General features: G+C 33.4%; 1 protein-coding gene across 4 annotated transcripts; it reads right to left on the bottom strand.

The window, feature by feature from the left end:
- Positions 1 to 370: 370 nt before the first annotated feature.
- LOC114711688 (mitogen-activated protein kinase 10) lies at positions 371 to 6,634 on the bottom strand. Of its 4 annotated transcripts, none has more exons than XR_003737155.1 (11): positions 6,196 to 6,634; positions 4,631 to 5,039; positions 4,116 to 4,243; positions 3,906 to 3,965; positions 3,399 to 3,548; positions 3,134 to 3,289; positions 2,719 to 2,930; positions 2,489 to 2,587; positions 1,517 to 1,674; positions 763 to 1,421; positions 371 to 415 (listed from the first exon to the last, which is right to left on the bottom strand). XR_003737155.1 is itself a non-coding variant. In XM_028896106.1 (11 exons), the coding sequence occupies exons 1-11, from the start codon at positions 6,217 to 6,219 to the stop codon at positions 1,103 to 1,105; spliced, it is 1,584 nt and encodes a 527-aa protein (XP_028751939.1). In that variant the 5' UTR covers positions 6,220 to 6,634; the 3' UTR covers positions 1,017 to 1,102. The 4 variants fall into 4 exon arrangements, 3 of the variants coding, with proteins under 3 accessions (XP_028751938.1, XP_028751940.1, XP_028751939.1); XM_028896106.1 differs by lacking the exon at positions 371 to 415 and having other exon boundaries at positions 1,017 to 1,127; positions 1,259 to 1,421; XM_028896105.1 differs by lacking the exon at positions 371 to 415 and having other exon boundaries at positions 591 to 1,421.
- Positions 6,635 to 12,162: the final 5,528 nt, after the last annotated feature.

Here is a 12,162-nt window from a genome sequence, read left to right on the forward strand (position 1 = left end):
ATAATAATAATTTTCAATTATTTTATTGACACGGTGACGATGAAGTATGGGAGAAGAGCAAATGTACAATAGTGAGTCAATCAGTCACTCAATTTCATTCCTCAAGTACAACTACACCGATTGCCTACCTGGGAAATTTCCAAGTCCACAAACACCGACATTAATTTGTGTTATAAAATGACATATCGACAATAATTTTTTTCCCCAAAACATGATCTTTGAGATCAATAACTGCTTCCCTTTAATATCACCCCTCCTTCTCCATAATTTCCAATCACTGACTTTGGCCGGTGCCAGACTTTAGCCGCTGAAACTCTAGTCGCAACCAGTGGCGGCTAGCGGTCAATGGAGCTTTTTTTTTTTTTTTTGCTTTTTCCTTCTTGGAGGGGGTTCTCTCTACAAACAATATGGTCATCTGGCAACAGAGTCTGATGTCAAAGAAGTCCCTTGGGGGATAAAATAAAAAATTATGCCACAAAGCTATTTGGAAATTTTCACATTTCAATGGACTATCTTTTTGTCTAAATAAACTAATTTTAAAGAGTCAAACAAAGTTCTTAGTAAAACACATAACACTCCAAGAAAAAACATAGATTGAATTTTCATGCGACACTCTTTAAGGAACTTCATAAGAAATACTAAAGAAATTTACATACAATTCATCCTTTTTATTAATCATAATTGAGTGGAGAGAGGCAGAGAGGGAGATATGAAAGAGGATCTCAATAAGTAGGAGTCAATTCCAATTATACAGCTTCTTACCAAAGTCTAAAGCATCTCTTGACCAGAGAAAGCAGGCTCTTCGAAGGGAATGGCTGCCTCACGGCCTCGCTCACCCTTATTTTACAGAACCTACGAGAGACCCAAGCGCCCTCCCCCATAAAGGACCTTTCCCTAAAACGATTTCTCCCTCATTGGCCAAAATATCCACTTTTTTTTGTTTTTTGGCCAAAATCCACTTGATAACTCCTAAAACATACCAGTCATGCCATACTGGACAGGACCAACCTTTCTATGAGCAGTAGTTGCCGTCGTGGTGGCACCAATCCGACCATATTGAGCCTTCGTTGGTATTAGATTCGTGTCCATAGCTGCTATTCGATCATCCTGTTCGATGCCGTTCACTCCTGCCCGTGTCATAAAAAAAGGGTTTGTATCAATATTAATAGCTATATCTGGAGCTATTTTGGCACGAACTTCAGAATGTGCACGTTTGGCTTGCACAGATACACCCTTATCAGACTCTGTTGTAGCTGACCTTTCTTGATTTCCAGAACTCGATCTGTGGTAATAATAAGCAGGGTGAACAGCTTGAGAAGGAAGCATAGAACCTCTGATAAATGTCCTTGGATCATACGAGTCCTTGACCACACTCGCATACTCGTAAGGAACAACCGGCCCAACTACTTTTCCGGGTTTTGCTGAGAAGCAAGACAATGTCAGTAAGAGAATGTTAGCAATTCAGTTATTCATAAATGTAAAACATTAACTGAACACAACAATAGCAATTTCATACCCATTGGGACTCTCAGCTGCCCCTGCATTGACCTTGTAACAGAAATTTCTGTGTCTCTGGGGTTCCTATTATATTCCTCAGATGTTTGCCTGTTCTTGCTGGAATTGACATCTGATTGCTCTTTTGGTGCAACCATATTTGAATGCACAACCGTTGACCTACCAATAGATCCGAGTTATCAGTAAAACATAATAACTTCCCCTGAAGTTCTCAGAAATGGAGACTCTTGTGTGTAAAAAATAAAAAATAAAAAAGGCACATATTTGGCAGCAAATGATGCCGGGACAAACTGAGGATAATGTTAACCCATTGAAGTAATTTCCCCCCACACCCATATTGAAAGAGCAACATTAATCACAACTGGAAAATAAATTCAAGGGAGAATAGCTTCATCGCCATTAATTTACCACAATATAAACCCTTGCTTCTCAGACAAAAAGTTTAATGCATGCGGACCAAAAATATGCAAGTCATGCTCTATAATACTCATCCACAACCCAACTCGCACCGCTGACTATAAAGAGCTAAATGGGACACTTCGTGGAAAGATTCCATAACAAAGAGCTTATGCACAGGGTTGCGGTTGCTTTCTGCAATTAAAGCTAATTCAGAACAGGCTAAGCTGCTCTTTCTCTGTTTTTCTTTACACATATACATCAAATGTTTTGTTCTAGGAAATTCATGATAAGTTGTACTCACTAGTCTCCATTATAAAAGCAGAAACTACGTGATTTTGTTGGTCTCATTTAAGTGCAATTAATGGATGTTTCCAATTATGCCCCTCGTTCAAAATTAGAAGAGAGTAGTAGTTGGAATTATTGGAACAAATGACCATCATTACTTATTTTTTTATCATAGAACATTGATCCCCCTCATAAGAATAATAAAACCAAAGGCATTAATTACATCAATGAAGTTACAATACAAACAAATAATTGGAAAATGCAATGAGTTACCGCATTTATGAATTACCTTGGAAGAGAAACGTGCTTTCTTTCAAGAGGCATGGGGCCATTTTTACCATTATTTTCCTCAAGATGAACAAATTGCTTCCTGAAGTGATCAACAGCACTGCAAAGAATACGCACCCAGAAAGTATAAGTAGAAAATAACAAAATAGAAATTTGACTACAAGTTTACCAATAGAAGGATGAAATGGAAGTTAAAATTTAAAAAGCACCCAAGGCCAAGGGAAAAAAAACCTCGGATAAAGAAAATTAGGTCTCTCTGTTCCATTTATGTAGTCTTTCAACAGTTGTGGATGATACTCCAGAATCTCACGGAAAATTAACTCTCGTATTTCCTCCTTTGTAACTCTCCGCCTTTCAAACTCAAACTCCATTTTACTGATAGGCTGGCAGGACGGTTCCCTCTCAACCTTTGCCAATCCCTTGAAGTAAGGATCAGCCAGTGCCTGAAAACCCCAAAGATCAAAAAACACCCAGCATCTGGAGCAAGAAACTGAAGGCAACATTTTCCTGGTTGGTGTACAACCTCTATAATACGCTAGGCCTTCTTTTGTCCAAAGAAATTGGAAGATACTGAGAGGCAGTTAAATATTAATCTATAATACTTCTCACTGCACATACATAAGCAACAGAGCAAAAGGTAACAAACCTCTTCAGCAGTAGGCCGGTCTTTCGGATCAAAAGCAAGCAATCTTTCCAGTAACCGTAAAGCTAAAGGATCTGCATTAGGAAATTTTTGTGAAAATGGCACAGGTTGCTTTTTCCTCATGCTAGTCAAATATCTCCTCGCCTTATCATTACGAACCTGCATCCAACATAGAAGAATGTCATGCAAAAAACAATTTCAGCCAGAGACTAAAGCAAGCCTAAATAACAATTTTTTTCCACAAACACTGGAAGGGTTATCAATTTACCCGAGATATTGTATCCAGTGAGGGAGTCCCAAGCAGATCAGTCATCAGATCCAACTGATGGACGACATTTTTACCAGGAAAAAGTGGTTTTCCTGTAAGAACTTCTGCAAAGATGCAACCTATACTCCAGATATCAATTGCCGGTGTATACTGCATTATGACATTAGGGGGGAAAAAATTAAGCTTTTGCATTTTTCAAAGTCCCAAACATGGTACAAAACTTGGCTTTCATCTTCAAGTTTATATATTTTTACATGTTCCTCTTTATTTTCCATATTTATTCCCTTTCATTTTACTGAATATCTTAAATAGTCTGAGTAACTTCCTTCAATCAATTATATTGGAACAAGAGGAACACAACAAAGAAATTGACGGGAAAGGAAGTAATACAGAGCATGCACGTGCAATTTTCAAATGCATGTTTAATGATCTTGAACTAAGGTAGGGTGAGAAGACCACACATAAGTCCATTTCTCACTGTCACAAATAATCTGAATGAAGGGATACCTTTGAGTAAAATGATCCACAAAGCTCTGGAGCTCTATACCATCTTGTGGCAACATAATCCTACAGTTGCATATTGAATAAGAATCAAAACACCGTCTTCTACTTTTGAAAACGATAATTAAACTTAAAAACTAAGATCATTAAAGTGGAGAAAAAGCTAAAAAGGAAAAAATAAATTAAAAAAAAAAACAAATGGGTTGAATTGCATACCGTCCAAAATATAGTAGTTGGCGAGTCACTGAAGGCAACTCTAGCTAACCCAAAATCACAGATTTTGAGTTTACAGTTTGCGTTGGCCAATATATTCTTTGGTTTCAGATCTCGATGATAGACGTTTGCTGCAATGTAGCCATGTACCCAATTAAAAAAATCAAGAATAGAACAAAACAACTGCAAAAGGGGCAAAGGAATAGCTTAAAATGAGTCAGGGAAGACAGTATGCAATGTCAGGATAATGCAAAACCCATATTGAAGTTACAGGAAAACTTGAATATTCAAACAAAACAAAATGCTCTATCCCAAACTCTTCCCTATTGATTAATATATATAATGAACAATGATTTTATTTCACATATAACTTACAAAGGGATTAACTAAAAATATAATGATTCACGAACGTTAAAAACATAAATCACACACTTATACAGACCACATGAATTCAAGTAAGGAAACCACAATCAAGTATCGGATATCAATTGCCTAAATAAGAAGATGTTGAAGAATACCAGTGTGAATATACTTCAATGCTCGAAGTAGCTGGTAAAGAAAAAACTGATAGTGCTCTTTCGTTAAGTCATCATTAGCTTTAATGACTTGGTGAAGATCAGACTCCATAAGCTCAAAAACAACATAAATATCTTTAAAGTCCTTGCTAGAAGGAGGCAACATGATGTGTTTAATTTCAACAATATCTGGATGTCGAAGAAGTCTGAGCAGCTTTATCTCACGAAGAATACGGGCAGCATCAGAGATGTGCTCAAAGATGTCATGTATCTTCTTTATTGCCACTTTCTCACCAGTGTGAGCGTCAATTGCTGAACAAACAACGCCATAACTTCCTTTTCCAATGACTTCTTGAATTTTATATCGGTTGGCATCCCCATATTCAGAGAAAAATTCAATCTCTGTTGAACTCTGCAGCAGCAATAAAAAAGTTATTTAGCATAGGATTCTCAAGAAAGCACAATATTGACAATGTGGAAACTTTCATTAATCAAGTGAAAGCAACAAACGAGGATCAAATTTATTTGATGCAACTTAAAACAAAATAGAAATTTCCTGAACTTTCTCATAAGGAGATCTTAATTTATATTAAATAACTTATAATCATTTGTAAAATTACTAGGCATTATAAAGCTTTGTAAGTCAAGGATAATGTACCTAGATTAATAGACTCATAGATAAAACTAACATAGTGTTTAAGCCATTAATAGATTACAATTCTTGTGAGACACCGATCTTTTGATGACCCACGAATAACTCTTATCCAATACATCATTTTTCCCCATTCTACTAACATTAAAGATTTCAAATAAGCCAAATGGCACTTGCTAATTGCTTTTGAACTCAGCAGCAACAAGTCAATGACGCGGATGACGCATACCTATATATCGCACTCGATTGCCATTTAGAATTCAGATGCAGTTCTTACTCATGATCAGTAATGGCCACTCATGAGTGGGAAGAAGGAATCACACCCCAAGGGAAGTTTCAAAGGAAACAGAGACGAGAAGAACAGGAATCATAACCAGAGGTAAAGACGCGGAAAGCAGGAAAAAGGGGAGCAATTAAAATATAGTTAATAATATTTACCGTTAATAAAAACAAATAGCAACAGACAAAACTCTGATCTGATGCCGGGTTAAATTATAACCATCTATTAGAGGAAGCTCTCTTCTGTTGAGACAAAATACGGAAAACACATATCTAAGAGCTAGAGCTCGAAGATGGGGTGAGAATTTCAACAACGGATTGAATCCTCCCTTAGTCATAGAAAAAAGACGGTAAGAGATAGAGAAGATGAGAGAAATTATAGCACGCAATGATATCTCAGAAAACCCCGATGAACCAACTTGGCTGAGGCTTATCCAAACGATTAGCTTCAGAGGATCGAAAATTCCAGTACCAACCAACATAAACATGACTTTATCAAGCCGTTGATCCAATTTGTCATAAAAGGTAGCTCCATTATTCGGACAGAACTTCAAAAAGCAATAATATTTGTTCAAGTTACATAATTTGAGCGGGGCCAAAAGGTTTATCAAGCAGGGTAACAAAATTAACAATCCACCTTTTTTCTTTGATCTGGCTGCATTTTGTGGCGACGCCAAAACAGTCTCCAAAACCGTCCTATGGAGTTAAGATTAGAGATACAAACTCACAAAATAAAAACGCCGAGGTCTCAATTCTCCCCAAAACTCAACCACATTTGCCCCACCTACCCCTGCTCCGGATCACAAGTCCACAATCCCAGCGGATTCTCTTCCCCAAATCCTTCACGAAACATAGAATCCAAATGAAATCCCACATGCACCTTCCCTCTCCAATTCTCAATAGTACCGCCCGCACCACCAACCAGCAGCCACCACCACCAACCACAATCAAAAAGCGACCAGGCTCCAACCCAGAAGAAACGAGAACTATCTCATTTTCACACACCCCCCCCCAAGATCTGCGTTCACAAAACCCAAACGCAAGCTTCCACCAAGAGAAAAGCAACCACGATTAGGTGCAGCTGAATAGTAAATGAAGAAAGCACACTGTGGAGAGAGAAAGAAGAGCGTATAGTGCGCAAGATCTGTACACCGACACGCGCTGAAGCGAGCCAGCCAGAGAGAGAAGAGAGGAAAAGATAAAAAGAAACAAAGAAAGATTGAAAATGAAGATATCGTCGTGAAAGTTTTGAGAGCTTTGAGGCTTAAATCTAGGGGAAGGAGAGAAAAAGATGAAGCGGATTACACATCCGCATCGTATAAATACGACCTACGAAGGATTCCTATACGAGTGGCATATCTTGTTATTTGTAGAAAATGAGAGGGCCTTTTAGTCAATGAGGTCAGGCTTTGCTAAGGGAGATTCTCTTCTGGTCTGGGGGGTTTTCGTTTTTTCCGGAATTATTGCCTGTCGCTCCTTACAGTTACAGGTGCATGTGAGGCAACCATGTGCCGTGCACGTGGCGAGAGGCTAGAGGTGGTAGATGGAGGGCCCACGTGGCACGGCATATTAGAAGTATGAATGTTATATGGGTTAAGATTTAGAGATTACTCTATTTTGACAGTTCTAATCAACATCTTAAAATATTTTTTAATATGTATCTAATTTTAAAATTTTAAAATTATAATTACATCACAAAATATTTTAGAGTTTTAAATATATTTAGATGAGCCTTAACCCATATTTTATCCCGCTATACTAAATGTAATACTCTTCCGGTCTTAAATATAAAACTTTTTTTAATTGGAGAAATACTCATTTAGTAATTTTTAGTTTGATTCTAATATGATATCTTCATTTAGAGTGATCAAAATTATCACTACAAAATAAATTTTATATTAAGTATGAGAGGTGGTATTAAATTTTTCTTTCTCGTAATACATTTTTCATTGAGTATTTTGTCTTTTTATGTTTGATTTTAATCATTAATTATAGGAACACTTCAAAAATTTATGTATATAATATCACAAATCTCTGTATTGGTTATAAATAATCAGCTTAATTTTACAAATTAGTTAATAATACTATATTTCATTATAAATAGCCAACTGAATTCTACAAATTAGTCAATAAACACACATATTTAGCAGCATAATGAGTAATAATTGCCGAGATAATGAGCTTTGCATTATCAACTTTTGTATACAGCGTAAGAGGATTGGTGCTATTAGATTTTCCATTATCGCTGAATGATTAATTAATTAATTAATATAACCGCAATTCAAGTGACAGATTCTTTTACTTGCTAAAATGGATCACCATGAGTAATTCCATTAATTGATCAATTATAGCAATTTTTTTGCACCCTCTGTATTTCATTTAATAAAATACGAAAAATTAATTTTCAGTGATACAAGTGCAAGAGGACCCCCTATAATAACTTGTGGGAATCAATGACCATCTTTGAAAAAAAAAATCAAATTATTTTCACTCAACCTAACCATTATTTTTTTAATTGATAATAAATTTCACTGTTGTCAAAAGGAAATAGGCTTTAAACACTCCAACTATCAAACCATTATTGGTCAATACGCATGATACTACAAATGTTAAAATATTTGTAGAGGACTAAGTAGTAAACTTTTAACGTCAAAATTTTGACTGTTTAATAAATTTGGTGACTGAAAAAGTTTAAGCTAACAAATTTAATATTGGGAAAAGATGATGGTAACCGAAATACTACGTCTGATCCTAATTATAAGAGCTAGTTGATTAATTTAAAGAGATTAAGAAAATAAGTTGAGTTAGTTATTTGTCCTAAATAGGTGTTGTATTTCCTAAAATATCACTGCTAATTAAGTGTATTGACTAGAACTATAATTATTAGAAGGACTATCTTGAAAAAAAATTGAGTAAATATAAGAGACAAAATGGATTGGGGTCTTATATTTAGAACTAAAATAAAAATCAAACAGGATCTTATATTAAGAACCGGAGTTAGTACAGGGTAAAAATGTACCAAACAATGTCAGTCTATCATATTTATTATTTAAAAATAAATATTCTGCTGACATCGTACCTTTTATGTCCCGAATATGTTATATATTTCTAATTTTCTGTTGCTTGAACAAACTACAATACAGAAATGGTGCTAGTTATAGCGTCTTGATCTAACCTACTTTTTTTTTTAAAAAAATTTCCTACAACTAATTAAATTCCTTCAAATAATTGATAAATAAATCAGCGGAAAGTATAATTCCCTCCTTACATGCAAATCTCCCTGTTGAAGTAGTGCGAGCCAATGGACTTGACGCCCTCCCTATAAGCAGTGTATCGAAACGTGCGTATCTCTCCCAATCAAAATTTCATAATAGCCCCTTTCTAATATTAATTCAAATCAATTTCATATGTTAACTCCTCTAGTAATTATATGTGACCAAACTTGAAGTTAATACTATCTTTGGTCTTAATTATAAGAGTTAACTGACTAATTTAAAGAAATTAAAAAATAAGTTAAGTCAGTTATTTATAATAAATAAGTATTCCTCCTGTTCTTAATATAAAACCCATTTAACTGATTTGATTAGATTAAAAAAGTTAGATAAGTTAATTAATTATAAAAAATATGACATGTTTTTTCCTAAAATATTATAACATCTTTCTTAATACCTCATCTTCCTCTTTTACTTAATTATAATTGAGAGAGTATCTATAGGAGTAATTTAGAGAAAATTCATATATATGAGAAATGGGTCTTATATTTATAACCAAAACCAACTCAACAATTGGGTCCTATATTAAGGATCGAAGGAGTATTATTTTTCCTAAAATATCCTATTAGTCAAATGTATTGGCTAGAACTACTATTATTAGAAGGACTACATTGAAAAAAAACATATAAATACCAGAGACAAAATATTGAGGTCTTATATTTAGAACTAAAATAAAAATGAAATAATATCTTATATTAAAGATCGGAAGTAGTATCGTTCAAGAAAAACTTGAAGTTAATTCATCTATATGTAATGGAACCGAAGCACCTCTTTAAATTTTTATTTAGGAGGATGTAAATTCGATCCTTTTTGGATAGATGCCCATTGTTCTTCTTTCAAAAGTAAAGTTAGTGACATAAGTTTCTTCATCGGTTTCTTGTTGATTGGTGTTTCATCATGCAGCATTACAATGAGACAATTTTTCATAAAGTATATTACTTGCTCATATCATATTGATAGATTATCGACTTTGTGCCGACATTGTTTTCACTTAAATTTCCTGTTTCAATATAATTCTAATTCAACTGATGTTAATTTGAGTGGTTGTTTAACGCTTGTATTTAAAACTTTTATGTTCAATCTCCTGTATTTTCTTACAAGTCAATATCTGATGCGTGAAGTTTTCTTATATGCACTGTATTTTGTACGTTTTTTTTGTGCCGTACTGACATTTTATTAACATATATTTGATCATTATATGTATATTATCTCTCGTCCTTAATATAAAACCTAGTTGAAAATTCAATTTGATCCTATATATAAAACCTCAATCTATTTTATCTCTAATATTTATATATTTTGCTCCAAATAATCTCAATGATAGTTATATGTGTTAAAGAGTTTACATAAAAGGGTATTTCAATGTATGATGGTTGTATTTTAAAAAAAGCACTATATATTTATTATAAATAACTAATTAAATTAATTTTTTAATATTAAATAAGACAGATATTTTGGGATTCACTTGCACTGTAGAGTTACAAGTGTTTACGGCTAGCTTGATATCTTACATATGGTTCTCTCTGCAGCCAATGATCGCTGATAGCAGCACAACGCAAGTGGTACAAAGTTCCTATACGGTCAATTTTTGTATTATTCTCTAATTTTCAATTGACCCCACAAACCTTATTATTATGTCCACACGTTTTTTCTTTCTTTCTTTAATTTCTTTTCTTTAATTTGCCCAAAATATATTTCTGATTAGTGCATGCAAAACTAGCAGAGAAAAAACCCCAGTCAGGCTTGATGCGAAATCCATCGGTCAGTAATGGTACTCTAGAATCAAGGACCCCATCAAAATTCTTTAATTTTGCCCTTTTCTTTTGTGCTGGAGGGGTGGAGAGAGATTTTTATGGTTCTTTTGTTTCTGAATGTAATAGTCAGGTCAAACATTTATAACTTAAAAGTGGCAAGTAGAGCTACAATTTATGTGGGCAAAAATAATTTTAAGAAAATTTATTTCCAGATTTTATCTCCTTATTATAAGACTGATTTTTCATACTCACATTTAAAAAAAAATATCATTACATAATGAGTATTAATTTAACAGTAATTAAATATTATTCCGCGATCATTGTACATTTGTGTGATGATAATGCTAATGATAGTGATAAATAATAGTTATTCTCATGAATTAGATTTATTATCAATCTGAGATGGCATATTACTCTTAAAAAAGGGGAGAATATTAATGAGTTAAGGAAAGTTATCACCAGAATTGATTAAACTATAGTAACCTGTACATCGTTTTAATATATTACTTTCGGTTCTTAATACAAGAATTTGTTTAACTTTCAATTTGGTTCTAAATATAAAACCTAAATCCATTTTATCTTTCATATTTATCCATTTTTTTCAAAGCATTCATTGTAGTAGTTGTACATATTAAATATTTCATTAAATGGTAGTTCTGGCTAATATACATGATTAGCAAAGGTATTTTAAGAAAGACAACACTTATTTATTACAAATAATTAACTTAACTAATTTTCTTAATCTCTTCAAATGAGTGAATTACATCTTATATTAAAGATCAAAGGTAATAATTAATAGGGAAAAAAGGCATCGAGCCGTAACATTTATGATAAAATATGCATAAAAATATTTAATTATGTCATCTTCAATCACAATGGAAGAGAAGAGAAGTAGAACCCACGCTTGTAAGTTCCATGAGCCACGTTTAATTTCCCTCTTTGGTGGCTTTTAAATAATTTGAGCACATGTTAAGTTGGTAATTGGCAAGCCCTGGCCAAGAAGGCAAAAAAAGAAGAATAAGTTGGTAACGCGTTTTTCATTATAAATAATTACAGTTCATGTAATTTTTTAGAGACATATAATTATTTTTAGATATACAAATATAATAATTGAAATTCGAATTCTACAACTACTAATAAGAGCTCGTAATGCCAATCTAAGGTGGTTAATTTGTCTAAATGGTTGAATTTTTTTTTTCAAAATATAAAAATTATATTCAATGGATGAAGACAAGGGATCGTCCATATAATGTATCGAAGAAAAGTCATCATCCATATATTAAATTGAATTGCGAATATTTAATGTTACTTTATTTATATATATCGTTAACCATTTTTATTACATAAATGTAGAATCGAAATTAAAAATAATATTTTGACTATCATTTTGCAAACACATACACATACACATACACAAGATTATATTATAAGTACACACACTGTTCTAAATAGATGTTTGATAAAATATAAATTAAAAACCTCAAATCTAATTTAAGTAGCTCAAATTTTATTACAACAATAAACATTACAGCGCTGGATTATAAAATTTTAATATGCGTGAAAAGAATGTGTCCATTT

This window comes from Neltuma alba, unplaced genomic scaffold (genome assembly GCF_004799145.2).
Source record: "Neltuma alba isolate B1F8T4 unplaced genomic scaffold, ASM479914v2 tig00011304_pilon, whole genome shotgun sequence".
Classification (NCBI taxonomy): Eukaryota; Viridiplantae; Streptophyta; class Magnoliopsida; order Fabales; family Fabaceae; genus Neltuma; species Neltuma alba.